The 27,070-nt window shown below is 43.5% G+C and overlaps 1 protein-coding gene across 1 annotated transcript in view; it reads left to right on the top strand.

Annotated features, from left to right (window-relative positions):
* Positions 1 to 27,070, top strand: part of LOC142244242 (uncharacterized) — a 127,286-nt gene that overhangs the window by 40,697 nt on the left and 59,519 nt on the right. Inside the window, exon 4 of the mRNA XM_075316477.1 lies at positions 2,958 to 3,152. Coding sequence (XP_075172592.1) covers positions 2,958 to 3,152 — 195 coding nt within the window. The remainder of the gene's footprint in view (positions 1 to 2,957; positions 3,153 to 27,070) is intronic.

Raw genomic sequence — 27,070 nt, 5'->3', positions numbered from 1 at the left:
AGCGTAAACAACTGGCTGCCTAACCATCACCCCAGAGGTCTGACCTGCAGCCCCAGTAACCATACTGGAACCGTAGGTGGCGTCACGAAATACTTTTATTTATTTATTTATTTATTTTTTTCTTTATTTTTTTAAATTTTTTTTTATTTTATTATTTATTGACTTTCAGCGACCACCAGGGCCACGGAACCGGGCACAGGCCCCCGTGACATAATCCCATTAACCAACACCCGGAACCGAGTACCCCACGGCCCTGGGGCGGGTCATTAACCACACGAGGTTCCACGCCGTTTCAGCTCTGCTACACCTGAATATCACAAAGAGAGGCCATAGAGCATGACCGCTCTCTGTGAACTCCAGAGAATGAATGAGCTGCGCAATAAGCGGTGATGTCACTCAGATCATTTGCGGTCACAGGAGGCTCTCACGGTCCTTCACCTGCGATCGCAGGTAACCTGACCTCAGGTGGAGGTCGCTGAGTTCACAGACCTGCATCTCCTAGCAGAAAATCACATTTTTTTGGGCCAAGAGATGCAAATTTGGTGCTGAAATTTTTACACCATATACCTGCATCCAATTTATACCTCCTGGCAAAATAACGCAGTGTTTTGCCACATTTTTTGCCACGGTTTTTGCCACATTTTTTTTTTACGCATTTTTTTTTGCCAGGAGGTGCACATTTGGTGCTGAAATCATCTGCACCAGATTTCAGCAACAAATCTCCTCGTGCTGGCAGAAAATATATGTATATATATATATATATATATATATATATATATTTTCCATTTTTGGGCCAAGGGATGCAAATTTGGTGCTGAAATTTTTACACCACATTCCTGCATCCAATCTACACCTCCTGGCAAAAAAACACGGTGTTTTGCCTTATTTTTTGCCGTATTTTTTGCCGCAGTTGTTTACCGCGATTTTTTCTGCGTTTTTTTGCCAGGGGGTGCACATTTGTGCTGAAATCGTCTAGAAACACATGCACGCTCCAGTCTGAAGAGTGCTGTTGTGCCGGTGATGTTAGACTCGTGCGGGTCTGCGAGGCATGACATCACCCAGCACAGCCTGCCGTTCTCTGAACATGAGCGTGCATGTACCTAGAAACACATGCACGCTCCTGTCAGAAGTGTGCAGCAGTGGCGGTGACGCGCTGTCAGACTCGTGCGGGTCAGCCAGGCATGACATCACCCGGCACAGCCTGCCGTTCTCTGAACATGAGCGTGCATGTACCTAGAAACACATGTATGCTCCTTTTAGAAGTGTGCAGCTGTGCTGCGATATCAGACTCGTGGGAGTCTCTCAAAGTGTGACTGCGGCTTAAAAAAAACGCATGCAGCTTTTTTTTTAATTTAAATAAATAATTAAAAAAAAAAACATGTGTGGTCCCCCCTAATTTTCATCCCCAGACATGATAATGCCAGCTGGGCATTGGTATTTTTAGCCCGCAGCCGCCCGGTATTGCCGCATATATTAGATGTGACAATCCCGGTGCATTACCGGCCCTTCCCATTTGCCTGGTGCGGTGCCAATCGGAGTAATAAGAGGTTAATAGCAGCACACAGCTGCTACTAAACCCTACGCCTGTAATGGCACAGGCATCTATGAAATACCTGCATCACACAAACCTGTAAATAACAGTAAATAAACACAGAGAAAAATCCTTTATTTGGAATAAAGTACAAAACGCACCCTCCTTCACCACTTTATTACCCCAATACCCTGCAGCTCTGGCATAATCCACACGAGATCCCACGACGACACATCCAGCTCTGCTACATGTTAGAGCGAGCAGCCATAGAAAAGACTGCCAGCTCTTAGTGTAGCCTATTACTGAGCCGCGATAAGCGATGACTGTCACAGGCTGGGAGGCGTGTCAGCCTGGAACCAATCACAGATGAGAGGACGGACGGTGGGTGGGGAAAACACAGAAAGCTGTGTGTATACAATTATACAGTACAGGAAGTGAATACGCGACCCGGAAGCAGTGTGCCGCCATGACACCGAGTCTCGGTAAGTATGAAACTCTCACATTTCTTTTTTTCTTTATTTTTGCTTGAATTGCCGAATCCGGATCATGCACCCGGAATCCTGTGGCCGGGTCCGGCACCCAAATATCATTGAAACCGTATGGATCCGGACTTTTACGGTCCAGATCCGCTCAGTCCTACAGGGAATGTCATTATGAAAACATTTTAGTTAGGTTAAAAATGTGTTTTGAACGAAGTAACCTTTTCTCTTTTTGTTTAAGAAAATACTTAAGTTTTCTATTCTATTCCGTCTGTGGAAGTGATAGAACAAACTGATTTTTTTTTTATTTTTTTTTTAAGGCAGAATTTTTGAAGTTCCACATCATAGTTCTTAGAAATGTATCCCTTTCCATCGTGGCCAGTTTTTTTTTGTCATTCATCCTCCAAAAGCTGCAACAATTTTTTTTTCAACAACATAACCATAAAATGGCTTCCTTTTTACAGTCAATTTTTATTACATCATTTAATTTAGCAATGTATTCAAAAACCCCTCCACAAAATAGTTTGTGGGGTGAAACGAACAAAAAAAAACCAAACAAAAAACAAGTCCGCTATGGTATGTATGGAATTCACTATATGGTAAAAATGTTAGCTTTAATTTTCCCTTTTTATTACTAGTTATTGTTAATTTCATAATTGATTGTAACTTTTCTTGAAATTTTTTTTCTAAATAGAACTTTGCATACAGCAGCACAGACCTGAGCTTTCTGAGCTCCCGTCAATTTAATAGAGGGAATTTAAAGGTAAAAAAATAATCTGATGGTCACTGCTACACCTAAATTATTTGGGTTTGTGTCTCAATATTCTGAGACCCAAAGTTTGTTACTTCCCTGGCAATAGAATATTTTATGGACAAGCAATGGTTTGTATTGAGACCATCCTGTTGCGCATACATCATTTTGATTCCTTTTTCTTCTATTTTTTTAGGATGCAAGAGGTTCTGATGGTGGTAAAGCAGGCCCAATCAAGTTCCAAAGAAATTCAAGCAGGCTCAGGGTGCATGAGTGTCAGCACATCTATCTGTCAACATTTGAATGAAATGAAATGCTCTGGCATGAGATCCAGAAGGACCCCACTACTGAAAAATCGATATAAAAAAGCTAGAATGCAGTTTGCCAAAATGTGAGTAAGCCAAAATTCTTTTGGGAAAGCATCTTGTGGACAGATAAGACCAAGATAGAGCTTTTTGGTAAAACAGATCATTTTGTGTGCCTTGGCTGTGTGCAAGCCTTTATGAAATCTAAACATTACCAATGGATTTTGGGTTGCAATGTAGTGCCCAGTATCAAAAGGCTGGGTTTGTGTCCTAGGTAATGATTTTCTAGCTGTACAATGACCCCAAACATGCTTCAAGAAGAGACCAGAAATGGATGGAAACAAAGCACTGGAGATTTCTGAAGAGACCAGCAATGAGTTTGGATCCAAATGGCATAACCGATGAAATTAGTATGTTTTTAAACAATAATATTGCAAGGTTATTGAGACTGCTCTCTGGTTTTACTCATTATGAGACGTTTCTTGTGTGGCACTCTTGTGATAAGACACTTTTAATAGGCTATCAGAAGAATTTTGGTTCTCAAATCCTCAGATAGTTCTCTTCTCTTACTGTCTACTTTCCCTTATTGTGGCACACATAAACATACAATGTAGAGACTGAGTTAACGTCTTCCTCTATTATCTGGTTTCAGATGTGATTTTCATAGTGCCCAGAAATGAGGTACATAGAATTACAGTATGCTGAAGAAATATGCTATATAGTGTATATATTGCACAAGCCTATTTCAGTGCAATACATAAAGACTAAAGCTGGCAAAATAGCCTCAAATCAAATTTTTAAAAAGGTGTAAGACAGCCATCATGAAATCAAGACCAAAGGTAAAGCTGAGGAAACTGTGCTGCAACCAGATTACCAGGAGAAACAGATGTCCACACTCACACGCGTTTCGCTAGAGCTTCGCCAGGGTACTGTGATTTAATGTCCCTCTTTTCTTGGCCTGTGCAATATAATCTGCCTTATGTGGCTTTATTTCTTTAAGCATTTTATTGCTATGGCACCTAAATATTAATTTGTATGGAATTTTTATTTATAATTTGTGCATCTATTTACACTGGGGTTCAATGCAATATATTGCTTTTATTATACACATGTATTATTTATTTTTTGGGTGTTGTGCAATAATCTATATTTTGTTTCACTTAGTGTTTGACACTAATCATGCATATGTCATTTTATCCACTGTGTGTATACATACTCAATGTTATCTTACCCAGTAGCTGAAGAGATATTACTTTTTTTTTGAGACCTTGAGTGGTTTATGCTGGTAATACAGCCATGCCATTTATATGAAAATGTAATGACATTTTTGTCTTTGTATGTTTGTTTTTTCATATATACATTTGTTCACACTTTATGTGCTTAACCTTAACTGTGCTTACTGTGGAGGGACCTTTCAAAGTGTATCCCTTTGTTTGAATTTTTTTTTTGTCTTTGAGATTTTTATTTTTGTTTATTTTCAATAAAGATATGTTTCACATTTATTCGTACTGTATATGTGACGCCCTGGACCCCAGGGGTCACAGGTAATAACATCTACCACATCCACACACACCCCCATCCCCTGTGAGGTCACATACATGTCACCCGAAAGGGAGACCTGATGCCTCCCTCTGGGCAAGTAGAGCACACCAGGTGGGCGGAGTCAGGCGGAAAGGCACGCCCACTGAGGAGACTACTGTCCTGGGGCAGGAAGTTCAAGTAGTAGTTGTTTAGAGTGATGCTTTGGAGTTGACAGTGGGTGGTAGTGGAGCAGCTGTCAGGGACCCGGGTAGGAGCCTTGGCCCCCCTTAGAGAATGTCAGGCAGGCAGACGGTGGTGGCCGTCTGCAGGAGTACCGGTACAGCAACTGGCGGAACCGTACAGACCGGGCCTGGGTTGGAGCCCGCCTTTCCAGAACCGGGGAGTCAACCGTGTACCGGAGCACCAACAGGAGGGTACTCAGACCCCGTCCTAGCTTAGAAGCCACTGAGTATAGGCAAATTGACTGATTGCTGGCCGGACCTCACGAGTTCATCCACACCCAAAGTCCCGAAAGAAGGCAAAAACCCACCGAATCCGGGTGAGTGCCACCGCCAAGGGCCAAACACCCGACGGGCCAACGCCTGCGGGCAACTGAGGGCTCCTCCGGCAGCTCAACACCGGGGAGCGGGCCACCACTGCTTAGGCAGGGGGGTGCCGAAACACAAACATCTAGAGGTGCACGGGAAAAGGGGCCACCATCAACCCCACAGGGGACATCAGTGGCCGGCCGCGGGGACCGTCCACTTCCGAACTTTGTTTTACCAGTGACTCTGACTGTGAATCAACCGTGAGTACACCAGTGCCATCGGGGCATGGCGCTACACCGCGGCACGGCGCCCTGCACCCCGACGACAACATTATCCCTCGCAGTCGCCCGCCGGGGCCCCGGGACACACCGCCCCTACCCACGGAGGGGCTAATATCTCAGCTGCGGCTGCAACACCGTTCCCGGATGAGCCCGCCATCACTTCAGGCGCAGCGGTGGTGCATCCCCCGTCACCACGACCCGTGGGTGGCGTCACAACCCGTTACACAACCACCATTCCCCACCGCCTTCCCTTAACAAGAGTGACGTGGCCCCCGATACGGAGGCGCTCGTGCCACCGACAACCCTAGCCCGGACCTCGAGCGGCTCGGCCCGAGCAAGCGGAGGAAGCGGCCGGGCACCTCTCAGGGTGGTACATATACTCAATTTGTTCTGGAAAGGGGATTGGCAAGCATGTAGCACAGGGGAATGGTCAACCGGAAGACATTGATTATGGACCTCGTCGAGGGCTTTGATGAAATGTGCAGGAGCATGCAGGTAGTGTCCAGGCCCATGCTGATCATAGTATGGCACAGGTTGCAAATGACTGTTCTTTTGTTGTTCGAACTTTCTTGAAAAAGTGCTCGACTGGGGAACACCTAACCTAATTGCCTGCCTTCTCCCTCTGACCATTCAACTGCCTCTTCCTGCCATTTGTGGTGCTGTTGAACCCTTCCCCTATGCACTGCTGTTCTCGCACTGCAAGCCACCTTCCCAGGTTGTGTCAGAGACTTCATCATCCACCACCTTGTCTTCCACTTCCACACTCTGGTCTTCTTCCTATCTTGTTGACTTAACAACATGACTTGTTAGCAACTTTGTCTCATCATCATCCACCTCTTCAGAAAGTAATTACCATGTCCAACCATTCTCTTGCTGTGAGCGTCGCTGCATAAATATTTGGGATTCACTCCACATTATCTCCTCATGTCCTTCTTGAAATGTGCACAGCAAGCAGCTAGAAGAAATAATAAATGGGAAGACATTGAGCTCCTTGACTGTCTGTGTGTGGGATGATATGTCTTCTGGGACTCGCCATCATGGGTGCAAGGCGGATAAGGGTGAGAATTATGTGGTCCAGACTCTTGGCTAGTGAGAATGAACCATGTGGAAGACAGGTTGGTGCTGCGATACAGACTAGAAGCATTATCTGCCATCCAACTCAAAACCTGCTAACACTGTTGTGACTATAACAGTGCTGTCCCTCACCCCTTTCAAAATGGAACATGAAGATAGGTATAGATGATGAAGGTGTTTGTTGTGTTCCTGCAGCAGGCACAGTTTGCCCTTGCCCATGGCCACGGCCTCTGCATGATTCCCCATCAGCAGGATGCCCACTTCCCCATCTCTTATAGCATGCCTTGCTCATTTTAAATTTGGTAAGTAGCTAAGAGCGGTATTAATAGGGACTAGAAAAGAATAGATGTAGGCCTGAAAAATACTTTTGTACTTATGTTGCAGCAGCAAGGACTGTAAGGCAATAATCACTCTAATACACTATCCTTTCTCCAGCAGCACTCCCTAAACTAACTGCAGTTACCAGTAGTATTATTAGAGAATAGATTAGATTTAGCCCTGAAATAAACTTTTGGTTTTACATTTCAGCAGCAAGTACTGTAAGGCAATAATTTCAATAATAAACTATCCCTTCTCCAGCAGCTCTCCCTACACTAAATGCAGCTATCAGAGGTATTATTAGATAATAGAATAGATTATACTTAGCACTGAAAAGGACTTTTGGTTTTATATTGCAGCATAAATCACTGTAAGGCAATAATCACTCTAATACACTAGCCGATCTCCAGCAGCTTTCATTACACTAAATGCAACTATCAGCAGAATTATTACAGAATAGAATATATTTTTTATGGTACAGCAGCAAGCATTGCAAGGCATTTTTCACTTTAATACACTATTGCTTACCCAACAGCCCTACCTACATTGTTTCTGGAGTAGAGTGAGCTCAGTCGATTGGTAAACAATCCATGCATGTTTAGTGGCTGAAAAATATCAGCAAAACAGTCAGGGTAGGGACTCGAGCATGGGGCTCAAGCACCACTAGCATACCTCCCAACTTTCAAAGAAAGAAAAGAGGGACAAACTGTGCGGCGCGCTACGCGCGCTGCGGTGATTTTTTTAGGCCATGCCCCCTAACCACACCCATTTCACAACTAGTCACACCCATAACCACTCCCCAGCCACACCCATTCAGTACTGCATATCACATTGTTTTATGAACAATAATTATTAACAGAAAAAATATAAAATATTCTTAATGCAAACTTGGTAGTATTTATTTTAAATTAGAATATTTTAAAACTACAAAATTCTATTCTAAAGCAGATCTGACACCTTATTCCTCACTATGTAAAAGCTGTACATTACATATCAGATCTACTCTATTAGATAAATTATCTTTAATAACATTGTGCTTTTGGTTAACCCCTTTACGACCCCAGTTTGTCCTTGGTAATGTCGGGGTAATTACCGCCGGCTGCTGTGGTGAATAGGTGGTGACCCCTCACACATCTTCTGATTTGAACAACAGAATTGTGGGGCTAACAGGCGCAGGTGGATCCGCGATCCACCCTTGCCTGCTTTTCACTTAGATCGCGCTGTAAAAATGTGACAACGTGATTTAAATGGCCACGCCATTCCCCGCTGCCATCGGAGCCCTGTGACGCAATCACTGGGAGATGATGGTTGCCATGGTAGCTCGGAGTCTGTGAATTCTTAGCCCCTTAAGAAAAAAAATTCAAAAGTCATGGACGGATAACCCCAATTAACTAACATCGCATTATTATTTGTGCTATTATTGGGGAGATAACACCTGTCACTTTAAGGCTATGTTCACATTGTGTTTTCGCCAAACATCAATTGCTCCTTCAGGGCCTTCTGTGTGAAGCCCTAAAAAAATAGGATTTTAGCACGACCTGTGAAGTGGCTATTGACTTTAATAAGGGAGACCCAGCAGAGCTGAACTGGTTGGGCAGCCAGAAAGGAGCAGAGCTGAACTGGTTGGGGAGCCAGGACAGAGCAGAGCTGAACTGGTTGGGGAGCCAGGACGAAGCAGAGCTGAACTGGTTGGACAGCCAGGACGAAGCAGAGCTGAACTGGTTGGACAGCCAGAACCCAGCAAAGCTGAACTGGTTGGGCAGCCAGTATGGAGCAGAGCGGAACTGGCTGGGCAGTCAGGATTTAGCAGAGCGGAACTGATTGGGCAGCCAGGATCCAGCAGAGCAGAACTGGTTTGCAGCCAGGATCCAGCAGAGCAGAACTGGTTGGGTAGCCAGGATCCAGCAGAGCTAAACGGTTGGGCAGCCAGGACGCAGCAGAGCTAAACTGGTTGGGCAGCCAGGACGCAGCAGAGCCGAAGCAGTTGGGCAGCCAGGATACAGCAGAGCCAAAGCGGTTGGGCAGCCAGGACGCAGCAGAGCTGAAGCGGTTGGGCAGCCAGGACGCAGTAGAGCCGAAGTGGATGGGCAGCCAGGATGCAGCAGAGCCAAAGCAGTTGGGCAGCCAGGATGCAGCAGAGCGGAAGTGGTTGGGCAGCTAGGATGCAGCAGAGCCGAAGCAGTTGGGCAGCCAGGACGCAACAGAGCCAAAGCAGTTGGGCAGCCTGGACGCAACAGAGCTGAAGCAGTTGGGCAGTCAGGACACAGCAGAGCCAAAGCGGTTAGGCAGGCAGGATGCAGCAAAGGCGAAGCAGTTGGGCAGCCAGGATGCAGCAGAGCTGAAGAGGTTGGGCAGCCAGGACGCAGCAGAGCTGAAGCGGTTGGGCAGCCTGTCCAACAGAGATTAATGGGAACCTGTCACCCATCCAACCAGTCTGCACCGCACCGCCCCCTAGGTGAGTATTATAAAGTGATTTTTACTTTCTACACAGCGGCCTGGGCTCTTATATACAGCATGTTAGAATACTGTATCAAAGAGCCCACTGGTAGTGGCCGCAGCTTATAGGCCCCAAATCTGGTGACAGGTTCCTTTTAAAGTGAACCTGTCAGGTGCAATATGCACTCAGAGCCACGAGCAGTTCTGGGTGCATATTGTTAATCCCTGCCTAACCGTCCCTGTATACACCAGCATAGATAAAGAGATCTTTAGAAAAAGTATTTTTAAAGAACTTATGCTAATGAGTGTGGGGACTAGTCCCAAGGGCATTACTTCGCTTGGCTAGTCGGCTCACATAGCATGTTAGCATGTTATTACACCCCTGTGTGAGTACTAACATGCTATGTGAGATGACTAACCAAGCAAAGTAACGTCCTTGGCACTAGTCCCCGCGCTCATTAGCATAAGATAAAAAAAAATACCTTTTCTAAAGATCTCTTTATCTACGCAAGTGTATACAGGGACAGTTAGGCAGGGATTAGCAATATGTACCTAGGACTGCTCCTGGCCCTGAGTGCATATTTGACCTGACAGGTTCCCTTTAACTGGTAAGGCAGCCAGGATAAAGCAGAGCTGAACATTTAGGCAGCTAGGACCCAGCAGCTCTGCTCTGCAGGCAGAAGACCATGTGATCGGTAAGCTAATAGAAGCATCGGCAGTTGCTAACTCTGCATAGGTTATTACTGGCCAGTGGTATCTGCAGGAGAGGAAACAAGTGTTGTTGCACTTTCTCCTCAGTTTCCTGATTTCCCGTGTGTCTCCAGCAGTGAGAAGCAAACACACGGGGAGTCAGAGAAAACAGCTGGAGAGAAGAGCACAGGCTCCGGGGCTGAGGGGTGATTCATACCTTAGCAGCAGCAGTCACAGGTGTTTCATGTAGCGTGCTCAGCTCTGTAATGGTCACTGGATAGAAGGGAGAAACAGCGAGACGGGGCTAGAGCGGGTGGGCGGAGCCACGGGATACATAGCTCCCACCCGGGACTCAGGAGCAAAGGCTCAAAATCGGGAGAGTCCCACTGTATCCGGGATGGTTGGGAGATATGCCACTAGCACCAGGGATACTCGATCAAACATTTAGCATGCTTGAGCACCCGAATACTCAATCAAGTTTCAAACTGTGGCTAGGACGCTCACCCATCACTATTTAGAACCCAGTCATCGTGATAGGGGGACACAGGGCTTCACCGCAACTTATCGAATAGATCCATCAGTTACAACATCTGAGAGCCTTTACTGTCGTAATCGCCACTAGTACCAAGTGCCACAGTTGCAGGTGTTTGTTAACTGTAGAACATAGACAGCACCTGCACAATATGGAGTAGGTTCAGCTCCTGATTCATGCATAAGCACTAGATATCTGCTCTACAAATCTAACAGTTGTTGAGGTTGGTGTTAAATGCAAACAACCAATAATCTTATGACTTGTACTCTTTATTTCTATTCATACCTGTTACCTCCATAAAGATGTAATGTAAAATGATTGAATGCAAATTGAATGTGCATCAATTATTTAAGAATTTGCTGAGCCTGGTAAATTATAATAATTATTTGTGACTAAATTTTTGTGAATCACGTAAGTAATTGTATATGCTAAAGAAATATTCTATGACCATGTACTCGGGCCAGGCAGGTTCTGCATAATGTGTTACCACTATGACATTATATAGTTAAACACAGCCAATCAGTAGGGACTATTACAGCCTGTGGGAGGAGCTGGCTGCAGACTAAACACTGTTGTACCAATGGAGGTAGAGCACAGTCCACGACTCTACGGCATGTGGACTTTTTCCAGCATGGAGCCCTGGTTTCCTTGTTGTTCTCGTTGTGTATTATTAGCTATATTCTTGCTTTACAGTTTAAAGTACACAGAAGGCCTGGCACTAGATTGCTAATTAGAGTAAAGCAACCATTCCATGATTCTTGTTAGTGTCACAGGGGCCTCAATAAAGCCCTTGTTCTTGCAGACACTAGTCTCACTATGTGGATGGTGATAGTACACCCAGTGGGGTTGTCACCACATGGGGGTTAACATGCAGTCCCAGGTGAGGGGCTAATCTTCACAAAATACCTAAACCAATGCACAGTTAGCAATGGGGGGTTGTTTTCCAGGCCCCAGGCTCGAACCTGGGGTGCAGCTTGGGGTGCTTACGACACTAATGAGAAGATGGAGGATTGTTGGTAGCTAGAGCTGATTACTTGTGCTGTGGTTGGGGTATCTGTGGTCTGGAGGAGTGAGGACTATAGGCTGTAACAGCAGACCATACTGGTGTGAGATACAAAAGCTGTGGGACAATCTAAAGTTGGGATACAGTGGGTGTCACCTGTTACAGGGGAAGTGGAACTGTCAGTCCCGGTTTGGGATCTCATGGACTGGGAGCATCTCGTTTTGGCTATCTACTTGTTTTTTCTGTAAGACCGTGGACAGAACAATAAAAATAATTGCATCCTTAGCCTGTCTAGGTGATTAATTCAACCCACAACCTCAGATATTCACAGCCTGTATAAAAGTAGAAGCAGGAAATGAAACAGCCATTTGATGATGAATCTGGATAATGAGAGTACAGTACAACTTAGCCATAGCGATAGAGCGAAAAAGCTCTAACATTCTGAAGAAATAAAACACAGACTGTGTAACAGCAGAGAAGATTAATGTGTGAGAAATAGAGAATAGTGTCATACATGTATTTTCAGGGTAATTTTGAGGCTTTAGACGACATTTAGTTGAAGTTACTGGCAAAAATTTGCATGACTGGTGAATTTGAATTTCTAAAGATTTGCTAATCTCTGAAAGTTACCTTTCAGTGTATTCATAATTCCATTCCTGGCTTATGAAAAGGAAGCACTGATGATTAAACAATTATACAAATCCCTATTCTCTGGCTTTACACCTACAAATTCCAAAGAAGCACTTGTATGCTTCCAACTATGGCATTCTTTATTCTCCATAAGATGCCTACTACTTGTCATCTATTCTTTTGCTCAGCCATTGGATAAAGTTCTATGCAAATGAATTAAAGATTTAGCAATTATACCCAATGATATACACTGTGACAATTTGTATTATCAATTATAATAATGAGATTTGGAAGGGTTATTTTTACATTTCATACATAGGGTTCCAAGGGAATTATTTATCACAAATGCACCAGAAGAAAGAATATAAATACTAGATGGGAATCAGAATAAAACACAATGCTATTAGCAACCAGCTCACAAGTCATCTTCTTGTAAGTATAAACCAAGGCAATAAGGAGGAACAGTAGGGTCATAAAGAGTTATTGAGAGTCATATACCAATTCTGCACAGAAGTTGTAAGAAGCCATTGTATGCCTCTGCACGTGAACACTGATTCTTATTTTCTACAATACATATTTTAATGTCTTGTCCTATTCTGATGAAAGCAGACCTCAAAGGAACACAAGATGATACTTAGTAATCAAAGTTCAGTGACCGAGTTCACACTTAGTGGCCTCTCCCACTCTCATGAATCCCATGTTATTTTCTTTGTTGCTTTCCTGGTCTTATATTTAATGACTTTAACAGGGAACCTGGCTATTATGGTTGCAATTCACATAGACTCACATCTACAGTCTCCAATGTACTTCTTCCTTAGTAACTTGTCTTTTCTGGACATATGTTACTCTACAGTGACCATACCGAAGATGCTTATTAACGTGTTTTCAGAAAGAAAGACAATCTCTTTTAACCAATGCATATCTCAGCTCTTCTTCCTCCATTTATTTGGTGGCACTGAGTGCTTCCTACTTACTGTCATGGCATATGACCGATATGTGGCCATTTGTAACCCACTACGATATCACGTAGTTATGAATCACATATTTTGTTTCTGGCTGGTGGCATTTAGTTGGATTGCAGGCTTTCTACACTCTTTCACTCAGGCATTTCTCACATACCAGCTTCCATTTTGTGGTCCAAACAACATCAACCACTTCTTCTGTGATGTTCATCCACTGGCCGTTCTTGCCTGTGCTGACACATTTTTCATAGATATGTTCATCATTGCCAACAGCGGAATGATATCCCTTGTATGTTTTATCATTTTACTGTTTTCTTACCTTGGCATCATTAGAACAATCCTAAGGATCCAGTCATCAGAAGGGAGACGTAAGGCTTTTTCTACCTGTGCTTCACATCTGTTGGTTGTTACGTTCTTTTTTGGACCATGTGTATTTATCTATTTAAGACCTCCTGTAAACTATCGAGCAGATAAGCTGATATCTGTGCTGTACACAGTGCTGACTCCTTTATTAAACCCGGTTATCTACACATTACGGAACCAAGAGGTCAAAAATGCAATCAAGAATAAAATGTTTCCACATTTTGCAACAAAGATACACATCAAAGATTATCAATAATTTTGCTATTTATGAGAAAAATGTTCCAAATTTTTGTATGGTTAGTTAGTGTGGATAATTAATTTACTGTGTTATAGCGTCCATATGCTGTATAGAAATGTCTTTGGTGTTAGGTGAGTTTCTTAACCACAGTATTTGCAGTTAAACCAAGGAGTTGGACAGTCAGAGGGAAAGTATAATAGAAACACGTCACCACTTTTGTATTTTTTACCTAATTCTGGATTTGGCTACAAATACTAAAGGTAAAAAACTCACCAAATACTCCATGTGTGCACATGGCCTTACTGTTCTTACATTACAGTACAAAAAACGATTAAATCAGCTAATTACTTGAAATAAATTGTAAAATATACACTGTAAATGTTCGCATTCCAGCAAAGTTCCATACTTATAAGACATAGAAGGACCACAGAGGCTAGCATATAATGCAGGCAACAACTCAGATTTTATGAAAACCAGAGAATGTGGAGTCTTTAGATTTGCCAGATAGCAGAAACACCCAGACAAGCCATAGTTAAAATGTATAAAACATTTTATTAAATAGATGCTGTAGGGTATAACATAAACAAACAAGTAGAATTGAAAACCAGGAAGTGAGAAGTGCTGAAGGGGAAGAAAACCCCACGAGTCTCGGATACAAATAAAGGAGAACAACTCTCCAAGGGGATCTGAAAGAAGATTCCAGGGGTAAATGCCTGAAAAGTCAAGAGCCTATAAGCCAATGCAAAGTTGCTAACAATTAAACAAAAAAGTCTCTATGTATAGTGTGACAAGAGGCAATTACCTACCAATGGTCAGATCACCAAGCTGAAACCGGGATAACACGTGGGGACCGACGTCCCAACACGTGTTTCGCTTGATGTGCTTTGTCGGGGGACAGATAAAATTAGTGCACAGTACTGACCTTATAAAGGATCCAAATTACCTCTGAGCCGCCCACCTATCCGCGCATCATAGTGAGTCACCCGGTCTGGGCCGCGCTGTGGTATGGCATCGGCAGCGGAAACCAAAAGTTCCACACGTGTTTCAAATCCGCAACATATACATTTCTTATGTGGGTACTCTTATTTTTATGTGCGAATTTTCCCCCATATAATAGTATTATATGTGGAAAATGCACAGATAAAAATGAATACGTATTTGTAGTGCATTTCCACTGCAAAAATTCACTAAATATACACTGTGTGCAGAATTATTAGGCAAATGAGTATTTTGATCATATGATAATTTTTATACATGTTGTCCTACTCCAAGCTGTATAGGCTTGAGAGCCCACTACCAATTAAGTAAATCTGGTGATGTGCATCTCTGTAATGAGGATTGGTGTGGTGTAATGACATCAACACCCTATATAAGGGGTGCTTAATTATTAGGCAACTTCCTTTCCTTTGGCAAAATATGTCAAAAGAGAGATTTGACGGGCTCTGAAAAGTCCAAAATTGTGAGATGTCTTGCAGAGGGATGCAGCAGTCTTGAAATTGCCAAACATTTGAAGTGTTATCACCAAACAATCAAGCGTTTCATGGCAAATAGCCAACAGGGTTGCAAGAAGCATGTTGGGCAAAAAAGGCAAAAAATAACTGCCCATGAATTGAGGACAATCAAGCGTGAAGCTGCCAAGATGCCATTTGCCACCAGTTTGGCCATATTTTAGAACTGCAACGTTACTGGAGTATCAAAAAGCACAAGGTGTGCTATACTCAGGGACATGGCCAAGGTAAGGAAGGCTGAAAAACAACCACCTTTGAACAAGAAGCATAAGATAAAACGTCAAGACTGGTCCAAAAAATATCTTAAGACTGATTTTTCAAAGGATTTATGGACTGATGAAATGAGAGTGACTCTTGATGGACCAGATAGATGGGCCAGAAGCTGGATCAGTAAAGGGCAGAGAGCTCCACTCTGACTCAGACGCCAGCAAAGTGGAGGTGGGGTACCGGTATGGGTTGGTATCATCAAAGATGAACTTGTGAGACTTTTTCGGGTTGAGGATGGAGTGAAGCTCAACTCCCAGACCTACTGCCAGTTTCTGGAAGACAACGTCTTCAAGCAGTGGTACAGGAAGAAGTCGGTATTGTTCAAGAAAAACATGATTTTCATGCAGGACAATGCTCCATCAAATGCATCCAACTACTCTACAGCGTGGCTGGCCAGTAAAGGTCTAAAAGATGAAAAAATAATGACATGGCCCTCTTGTTAACCTGATATGAACCTCATAGAGAACCTGTGGTCCCTCATAAAATGTAAAATCTACAGGGAGGGAAAACTGTACACCTCTCGGAACAGTGTCTTAGAGGCTGTGGTGGCTGCTGCATGCAATGTTGATTGTAAACAGATCAAGCAACTGACAGAATCTATGGATGGTAGGCTGCTGAGTGTCATCATAAAGAAAGGTGGCTATATTAGTCACTAATGTTTTTGGGTTCTGTGTTTGCATGTCAGAAATGTTTATTTCTAAATGTTGTGCAGTGATATTGTTTTACCTGGTGAAAATAAACAAATGAGATGGGAATATAGTTGGTTTTTATTAAGTTGCCAAATATTTCTGCACAGTAATAGTTACATGAAAATATATCCTCCTAAGATAGCCAAATCTAAAAAGAAAAACCACTCCAACTTCAAAAAATAATAATGTTTGATATTTATGAGTCTTTTGGGTTAATTGAGAACATAGTTGTTGATCAATAATAAAAAAAAAATCCTCTAGACCTCTTTTAGACCTTTACTGGCCAGCCACGCTGTGGAGTAGTTGGAGGCATTTGATGGAGCATTGTCCTGCATGAAAATCTTGTTTTTCTTGAACAATACCGACTTCTTCCTGTACCACTGCTTGAAGAAGTTGTCTTCCAGAAACTGGCAGTAGGTCTGGGAGTTGAGCTTCACTCTATCCTCAACCCGAAAAGGTCCCACAATTTTATCTTTGATGATACCAGCCCATACCAGTACCCCACCTCCAACTTGCTGGCATCTGAGTCGGAGTGGAGCTCTCTGCCCTTAACTGATCCAGCCTCTGGCCCATCCATCTGGCCCATCAAGAGTCACTCTCATTTCATCAGTCCATAAAACCTTTGAAAATTCAGTCAAGATATTTCTTGGCCCAGTCTTGACGTTTTATCTTATGTTTCTTGTTCAAAGGTGGTCGTTTTTCAGCCTTCCTTACCTTGGCCATGTCCCTGAGTATGGCACACATTGTGCTTTTTGATACTCCAGTAACATTGCAGCTCTGAAATATGGGCAAACTTGTGGCAAATGGCATCTTGGCAGCTTCACGCTTGATTTTCCTCAATTTATGGGCAGTTATTTTGCGCCTTTTTTGCCCAACACGTTCTTGCGTCCCTGTTGGCTATTTGCCATGAAACGCTTGATTGTTCGGTGATCACACTTCAAAACTTTGGAAATTTCAAGACTGCTGCATCCCTCTGCAAGACATCTCACAATTTTGGACTTTTCAGAGCCAGTCAAATCTCTTTTCTGACAAATTTTGCCAAAGGAAAGGAAGTTGCCTAATAATTAGGCACACCTAATATAGGGTGTTGATGTCATTACACCACACCCCTCCTCATTACAGAGATGCACATCACCTAATTTGCTTAATTGGTAGTTGGCTCTCAAGCCTATATAGCTTGGAGTAGGACAACATGTATAAAAAGTATCATGTGATCAAAATACTCATTTTCTTAAAGGGAACCTGTCAGCAGAAATTTCCCCTAAAACCTAACAGATTCCCCCTCTGCAGCTCGTGGGCTGCATTCTAGAAAGGTCCCTGTTAGTATTGTGCCCACTTTCTGACCATAAAAAAGAGTTTATAAAGAGGTACCTTTTTGGCTTCGGATTCTATAAATCAGACACAGGGGCGGGCAGCCTGATGGCCGTTATTCTGCCCCCTGGTCCTGTATGCCGCCCCCATCGCTGATTTCCATACTTTTGGACGCCGCCCACTGCTCCAGCCATCCCCGCGCATGCCCAGTGCCAGTCTCACGGGACTGAGCACTGTGACTGCTGGTGACGTGTGCGCAGGCAAGTGATTATGGGCGGGACTGTGACTGTTATCAGCAAGTCCCCGCCCATAATCTCGTGAGCGCGCAAACCTCTCCAGCGTCACACTGTGCTCAGTGTAGATGCTAGACTGTATGGGCTGCTTCCAGGGATGACGTCCCTTTGTCACGTGATAGGGGCGTGTTCAAAATACTATCACGTGACAAAGGGATGTCATACCTGGAAGCAGCCCATACAGTCTAGCATCTACACTGAGCACAGTGTGACGCTGGAGAGGTTTGCGCGCTCACGGGATTATGGGCGGGTACTTGCTGATAACAGTCACAGTGCCGCCCATAATCACTTGCCTGCGCACACGTCACCAACAGTCACAGTGCTCAGTCCCGTGAGACTGGCACTGGGCATGCGCGGGGATGGCTGGAGCAGTGGGCGGCGTCCAAAAGTATGGAAATCAGCGATGGGGGCGGCATACAGGACCAGGGGGCAGAATAACGGCCATCAGGCAGCCCGCCCCCGTGTCTGATTTATAGAATCCGAAGCCAAAAAGGTACCTCTTTATAAACTCTTTTTTTTGGTCAGAAAGTGGGCACAATACTAACAGGGACCTTTCTAGAATGCAGCCCACGAGCTGCAGAGGGGGAATCTGTGAGGTTTTAGGGGAAATTTCTGCTGACAGGTTCCCTTTAATAATTCTGCACACAGTGTAATCCACTCATGGCAGTATCCATATAGTTTTGTCAAAGATAATTACCAGGAAGTAGCAAAAGTAAAGCATCCTGATTTAAAGGGAACTTGTCACACACTGACCTGCAGAGCGGTCCAATATGGTCCAGTCCAATGGGTATCGCTGCTCTTGGGTCTGCCTCCTCCTCCATCTTGTGCAATCGCTGTCCTCCTCCTTACTTCGTGTGGACGCGTCTTACATCACCACACAGCGCCCTCCATTGCACTCCTGCACATGCGCTCTTTGCTCTGCCCTACTGAGGTACAAAAACATGAGATACAAAAAAAGTTGCAAGAATCACTGTATCAAAAACGCAATGAAAACGCAAGTAACTTAATTTACTAGATACAGAAATGGTGCAGAAAATCTGCAACATCAAAAACGTATCAAATACTCACTGTGTGAATATAACCGAACACTAATGTTATATATTTGATCTATACCTATCTAAGATTCACAAAAAAGAGAATGGAATCGGGCAGAATACTAAATAGGAGTAAAATATCCTCAAATTCCCAATAAAAACACTTTATTCATAAAATTTACACCCAAAATACACAAACAAAATATAAAATTCAGAACCAGGTCAGGATGACCGAAGGAAAAGGAAAAAATAATAAGAGAGGGGGGTCCTAGCAAGCCCTTGGGGAAAATATGCCCCTACCTAACAACGGAGGGTATGACGCCTTAAGTTTTTGGGCGCCCCCATTCCATGTCGGCTTTCCCCTATATAAGGGACCTCCCTAATAAGGAAAGAATGAAAGACACCAAAGGGCTATGTTAAATGTCCAAATAATGTGTACAGTACAGACCAAAAGTTTGGACACATGAAAAAGAAAGAGAAGTTCAGCTCACCGATATTGCCATTCACCGCTCCCCGCCTAAATCCAGTGCACGGAAAGCTCGGCTGCCAAGTGTCATAAGATGAGATAACAAAGAAAATCCAGTGTGATCCTTGGGTTATGATAAAAGTCCAAATTTATTTGAGTATTTCCATTAAAAATACAGCGATTTGGCAGATGAATAGGATAGGAGTATACCTCATTGAACTACACGTTTCGACACATAGTCTTAGTCTTGTTCCAAGACTATGTGTCGAAACACGTAGTTCAATGAGGTATACTCCTATCCTATTCATCTGCCAAATCGCTGTATTTTTAATGGAAATACTCAAAAGTTTGGACACACCTTCTCATTCACGGAGTTTTCTTTATTTTCATGATTCTGAAAATTGTACATTCACATTGAAGGCATCAAAACTATGAATTAAATGAAATACTTAACAAAAAAGTGTAAAACAATTGAAAATATGTCTTATATTCTAGGTTCTTCAAAGTAGCCACCTTTTGCATTGATTACTGCTTTGCACACTCTTGGCATTCTCTTGATGAGCTTCAAGAGATAGTCACCGGAAATGGTCTTCCAACAGTCTTGAAGGAGTTCCCAGAGATGCTTAGTTCTTTTTGGCCCTTTTGCCTTCACTCTGCGGTCCAGCTCACCCCAAACCACCTTGATTGGGTTCAGGTCTGATGATTGTGGAGGCCCGGTTATCTGGCGTAGCACCCCATCACAGCAGTAATCAAAGCAAAAGGTGGCTACTTTGAAGAACCTAGAATATAAGACATTTTCAGTTGTTTCACACTTTTTTGTTAAGTATTTCATTCCACATGTGTTAATTCGTAGTTTTGATGCCTTCAATGTGAATCTACAATTTTCAGAGTCCTGAAAATAAAGAAAACTCTTTGAATGAGGTGTGTCCAAAGTTTTTGTCTGTACTGTATGTATACTGATATTTGATCATAGAGATGCCTGCATCACAGGATTGAAGGGATGCCCCTGCTGTATACCATTTCAATTCACTCCTGACCCAGCTGATAAGGAAAACACTCCCAAATGAAACATAAAAATGTGGAGCAAAAACAATATAGCCCTGCACAATGGGTCAGCAAGCACCCTTGGTAGACAGAGTTATAATCAGTTGGATGATTCACGACCCCGATGTATGAGGGAGATGCACCACAATCACCAATAATCACAACCTGCAGGAAAATATAGAGTGCTACCACCTTAACACAATATTATCCCATGAATGGATGACTGGGAGAATAATTAAGTTTCCAAAACTCCAACGTTCATGGCAAAAAGACAAAACTTGAGATAGTACTGAGAAAATAATCATCACTTCCCTGTAATAATGCAGGTCTCCAACCCTGCCTGGCCTCAACGCGTTTCCCCTTTTAATGTGGGTTGTAATTATTGGTGATTGTGGTGCACCCCCATCATCCCTTATCATCCTGACCTGGTGCTGATTTTTATATTTTGTTTTTTTTTATATTTTGGGTGTAAATGTTATGAATTATTAATAAAGCGTGTTTATTGGGGATTTGAGGTTATTTGTTAGCCCTATACCTATCTAATGCAAGTCTACGTTAGAAATTTGCAAGAGAAATGAGATGTTGCGGATTTCAGACACAAATGAGTCAGTTTGTGCATTGTAAAAGAAAGTTCAGTGGGCGTGAGAATTTTATAAGTCCCATCCACTTTTCTAGAAGTGTAGCAAACTGCGTTGTTACACAATGAAAATATACAGCTTCAAAAAGTCACCCAAACCTCATTGTGGGAACTTAATATAAAGCTATGTTCTCACATGCAAAAACACTGAATTTTATTCTGGTGAGCTTGTTGTGTAGGTGTTTACACTAAAATACTCATTAACAATTTGCTGATTATTGCTTTTTGCCTGTTTACCATTGTTTTATGTATTTTTGGTGCAGATTTTAGGAAGTTTTTTTGTAATGGGTTTTCTTGCAGAAACACTGTGATTCTGCACTTAAAAATGTACCATAATTTATTTTTCTTATATGTTTTTTCAGGATGCCAATGGAAGCCCATATGGTAAAAACATCACAAATGCACAATTCAGCAGGATCTTTAAAGGGAACCAATCACCAGGATTTTCGTATATAACCTAAAGCCAGTGCTATGCTGGCACTGTCAGGCTGATTCTCTATATACCATTAGTGGTCAGCTCGGATGTTTAGGTTTTGAAACCCAAAAAAGTTAAGTTTTATAAAATCAGCTGCTTGTTGAGTGACAGCAGCTGAGGATCAGATAATATATTCATAATTATCCCCTCCCCCTGTTAGAATTAGCATAAGCATTATACAAAGGATTCACTTTGTCTCTTGCAGGACTTGTGTGAGGTCATACCCATGTGACCTGTTGGCTGAGGCCCCGCCCCTTCTGGTCACATGGGTATGACCTCACACAAGTCCTGCAAGAGACAAAGTGAATTGCTTGTATAATACTTATGCTAATTCTAACAGGGGGAGGGGATAACTCTGAATATATTATCTCCTCTTCAGCTGCTGTCACTCATCAAGCTGATGATTTTATAAACTTTACTTTTTTGGATTTCAAAACTTAAACATCTGAACTGACCACTACATATATGTATAGACTCTGCCTGATAATGCCAGTATAGCACTGGCTTTAGCTTACATATGAAAATCCTGGTGATTGCTTCCTTTTAAATGCAGAATGGACAGGAGTTTTCACATCCACTTGGTTGAGCTGTTAAATACAGAAGAATTTCAGTGCCATTATTCTAGGTTGCCCTGTTTTTATGGCTGTAGCTTGAGATTCTGAGTGATGCTCAGGTCTTAAACCCCCTTCACACGTCCATGCAGAACACGAACATTTTGCATGGTCCGTTGTGGCATTCCGTGGGCTATCCATGTGTTAGCATTTGTGGTTATCATTATGTGCTGTCCGTGTGCTATCCATTTTACTTTCGGATAGCACACAAACAGCCTGAACTTGAATATTTACTTGTCTCCAGCGCTGCTGTCCCACTGCTTCTGAGTCCGCAGTCAGTGCAGTGAATATTCATAATGCATAATGAGTGGGACCTGGAAGCAACAGCAATGCCGGAGACAAGTAAATATTAAAATCCTTTTATTTCAGCAACTTGGCTGTCTTCCGGTACATGTAACACTGGTGTCAAATGGATAACATCAGTGTGTGGTCCGTGTGACATTTAGCCTGCCAGCCAGAAAAGGAAATGTTGAACTGTTGAGCACACAGACACTCGTGTGCTCCACACAGACACACGTTCCATGTGAAAACACGGACATGTGACTAAACCCATTGAATTTAATGGGACTACGTGTGTTTGTGTCTCTCGTACGTGTGGAAACAGACACCAGATGTACCAGAAACACGTACATGTGAAGGGACCCTAAGATAGTGAATGGAGCTATACCTTGAATTCTGAACCTTTCATGGAATGTGTTCTGTATCTGTGAAAGTAAGTGCTCATGCACATTACCGTATTTACAATCCGAGTGTTAGCCCTTAAAAAATGGATTATTTACAAACAGCACATAGCTGACAAGTGAGAAAAAAGTTTTAATTATGAGATAAGCCAGAGTCTTAGCTCTTTCTCAATTCATTTGAGACCTAGCTGAGCACATAGAGATGTGAGTTACTAAGGTTTCAAACTATCAAAATTGAGGTCACCTTGACATGGTTGGATGATTTTATGCTTTTCTTTTTATAAAAAAAAATAGCTAAGTATCTTAGGAAATTCAAGAGTTAAAACTTACAGTAAAATGTACTTTCAAAAATATGTTCTTATGGCAGGGACAAAAGAATGTTTATCACTTTGTACTTATCAAACACCTGTTTCTGAGATGTGACTGTGACCTTGGATTTATACAGAACATGTATTATTAACATGTTGGAGTTTGATCAGCAGGCATATTCAGGAAGAGACTGTACAAGATAGTGTCCACGTTTCAAGTATCTTTGACCTTAGTATAAAAACCTAAAGCTTCCTATGACGCTGGTATTGGTCCCTTTACATTGAATTAGTATGTAAACATTTTTTGACAGGCCTGTGGTAAATCACAAATGAGAATCACCTGTGATAAATTGATGGTGCCCATGAATGCCACATGAATTAGCCAATGAATGATGACTTCAGTGTTTTAAAAAGCCAAATGGTAGGCCCTGTTCCTTTGTCTCAATGGTGAAGACAAAGAAGTTGTTGAAGTTGAGGACATCAGAACTGCCATTATTAGGAAACAAAAGACTTCCAAGGGGTATAGCGCACAATAATAGGAAGTTTGCCGAGCATGGGACAAAGGAAAATTGCCAAGAGATGTCTTCAATGGTTGGTGAAAATGGTGGAAAAAACACCATGTCAAACATCGAAAGACCTGAATGCCAACCTGGAACAGTCTAGGATTGTGGTTTCAACAAGTACCATACACAGCACATTAAACCAAGTAGAGCTTTATGGGCAAAGGCCAAGAAAGAAGCCATTTCTGAAGAAAAGACAAAAAAAGGAACCACTGATCTTGGCCAAAGAGTACCTTGACAATCGTCCTTGGATATTCTTCTGTGTTCAGATGAAACAAACATAGACCTTTTAGGCAATGCAAAGCAACAGTTTGTTTACAGATTGCTTAATAAAGCTTATAAAGTAAAGAACACCTGACCAAAAATTCAACATTATGGAGGATCCATAATGCTGTGGTGTTGCTTTGCTATGTCTGGAACTAGAGGCTTTGACCATATCATTGGAATCATGAAATCAGAGAATTAACAAGAGATTTTAGAGTATAGTTTGAGTGGAAGATCATGTCTCCTCCAGCAACACAGCGGCCCAAAGCACATATCCAAAAGTATACAGGAATGGTTGAAGAAGGAAAAATGGACTGCATCGCTTCCAAGATCCTTGCAACATCACTGCTCAACTGCTGCACCTGTGAAGACAAATCGCTGACTCCACCCACGGGCATTAGCGAAGATGTTGGTTCTGGCAATGCTAAGGCAGGAGGCTTTACTTGTAGAGGAGAGATGCCGGCTTGCCAAGATTGGAGGGGAGAGTCAGTGGCCTCCGGGGGCTGTAGGGCTTTGATTGCCCGTTCTTTCAAGACAGCAAAGTCTAATGTAGGATGCTCCAGAGCCCACAGCCGTAGCTGCTTATGGTCTTCCACGGATCCCAGGCCCTGTAGGAATTGCTCCACAAGCATCTTGTTCCCCTCCTGTTCACTGATGTCGTTGATCAGTTTCAGAGTCTGTAGCACCGCTTGCAGTCTCAGGGTGCAATCTCTGATGCTGTCTTGGGGGCACTGTTTGCAGCTGTAGAACCTCATGCTCAGCTCAGCTTCGGTGCGGGTCTCAAATGCAGCTCCCAGCCATTTAAAGATGGCGGAGACCAAGGTCCGGTCCTCATCAGTCCAAGTTTCTACTTCCCGCTCAGCTGTGCCTGTCAGCTGACCAAGTACCACGGACGACTGCTGCCGGCCGGTCAGGGCATACATATCCTGAAAGGTACAGATCTTCCACTTGAATCCCTGCAATGAGTCAGGTCGGCCATCATATTGTGGTAGCCAGGCAGCGCCAGGCACGTGGGGTAAGGTGATCAGCATGATAGGTGCGACCGCCTTGGCCACGGGTGCCGCCTGCTGCATCCGCATCACCTTGATCTGGTGGGGATAGCGCTGCGGCGCTCTCATCATCCGGCACGGACGTCTTCTCATTCTCCCTTGGTTTTCGCCAGCCCCTCACTTCCGCGCTGGGGAATCCTTGGAACTTCTGGTTCCGGCCACACTCTCAGGACGAAAGGCGGGGCTTCAGCTTTGCGCGCTTTTCGTCTGGAAGATGGCGTTTTGGCGCCAAAGATGGTGGAAACTGGCGGGAATGGGATTTTGACACCGCAGCTTGAATTCTAATGCGCACATCACCCAGGTTAGTGGGTCCTGTCTGAATCCTGTTAATCACGCCAAAGGTTGTCTCGGACGTGTACCGCCCCAGCAGCGGTCGAACCACTCGGATCCGGGTGTCGCTACTCGTTGCTCGAGGGTCTGCGGACCTGGGGGCTCGGGGTCACTCCGAAACGTGATGGGGGGTTATTTACGGGGGAGTTAGGTAGTTTGTGACGCCACCCGTGGTGTGCGGTAATAGGGAGTACCGCTGCTGCTTTAGGAGTACCCAGGGTGATGGAGTGGGGCAGCCAGATGACGTTACCCTCCACGGGTAGGGAAAGGCCCCAGGACCCTGAATGGTGGGGTGGATTGCAGGGGGAGCGCAGACTCGCTGGTAGCAGGGGTTAATCACGTACTCACTCAGAAGGAAAGCAGACGCTGACAACGTGGTAAACCAAGTCTCTGGGTGCCGCTACCCTCTTGGGGAGCTCATCCGGGTTCCGTCCCCTGCAGCACAGAATTTTAGAAGTGTCCAAGTGGCCTGTAAGCTTGGAGCTGTCTGGGCCCCGCTCCCTACTATGGGTAGTAGAGGAGCTTGCTCTCAGGAGCTCACGCTTGGGATTTCAGTGGGCTGCTTTGGTTGGAAAGCCCTATCCCCCTCATTGCGCTAGTGCCCCCGATCTCTGAGCTTCATGGGAACAGTCCATAAAGACCCTGTCCTCCGCAAGTTAATTGCCGGGGGACTTAAAGCCTCTCCCAGACCTAGGGTCCAGTACCCCGACTTGCTTTCAGCCCCAGACCAGCTATTGGACTGTAGCTGCCGACCGTCCTCCTCAACTAGCCAGGCACCCAGTCCCAATATCCCGCGACCGGATCTCCGACTCCTCCAGGTCCAGACCACCGTCTGTAACCCAATCTGCTTCTCCCCTGGGAGCTCCAACTCCCACCTTCCTCAAGCTCCTCACTGCTAGAGGGCTACCACTCAACTTAACTGTCACCTCCCACCTCCCTGTCTGACTCCTAGGTGGGTGGCCCTATTCCAGCTTAGCAGCCCACTGGTGTGCCTGACAGGGTGTGGTGTGAGGTGTGATTAGGATTTTTAGATGCTGGTGGAGGCAGTACTGCAAGCTGGCAACCCAGAACCATGGGGGGTTGAGTCCTGCACTGGGAGATAAAGAGTGTGCAGCAGCCTGTGATGACCTGACTAGTCCAGGGGCGTCACAATAGTATCAATAGTATGTGTCCATAATTGTGTATATGTTCATAAACTTTCTATGTTTTGACTTCCTTTTGAAAAAAAACCCCTGTTATTTTAGGTGTCTGATACTTGAGTTACATACTCACTGTAGTTCAATCAGATTTAATGAATTACATGAATTAGGAGTTAATGTTTTTTATGTTTTTCCTTTTAGCAATGTACCGGGGAAATTTGGTGTTTCATGATATAAATTTCAGATAACTCAGTTCCCTACGAATGCGCTCTGCAACCAACACCTTCTCTGCAACTGTGCATGTGTGCAACTAATTCATTAACTCAAGCTTTACTTTACACAACAGGTATTGTTTTATTATTGCTGATAGTTATATATTGTTTTGTGCTCTTTTGATTTGTTTCTTCTTTTCGAGCAAAATATACATTGGTTCAAAACTATGTAAAAAAATGACTATATTTTGCTGAAAGGAAAAGCATGAACACACCTATACTACAAGGCCAAATATCTGTACATTTCCAACAAGGCATTTTAGTGAAATAAAAAAGTTTATTGAAGGAAAAAAGTTGTGAAGAAAACTTCCTTTAACAGATTATTCCCTTCTCCAAGAGCCTATCCCAATATGTAGTAGATGTAATAAGAATATGAGAAAATGCCTCCAATTAGAAATCTGATATAGTTCTCCACATAAGCTATGTCACTTACCTTATGTGAAGGACATTACAGTAGCTTAGATATCCAAG

The sequence above is a fragment of the Anomaloglossus baeobatrachus genome, chromosome 1 (assembly GCF_048569485.1).
Source record: "Anomaloglossus baeobatrachus isolate aAnoBae1 chromosome 1, aAnoBae1.hap1, whole genome shotgun sequence".
NCBI lineage: Eukaryota > Metazoa > Chordata > Amphibia > Anura > Aromobatidae > Anomaloglossus > Anomaloglossus baeobatrachus.
The sequence above is the reverse complement of the archived record's forward strand: the minus strand, read 5'-3'. Positions and strand labels throughout refer to the sequence as shown.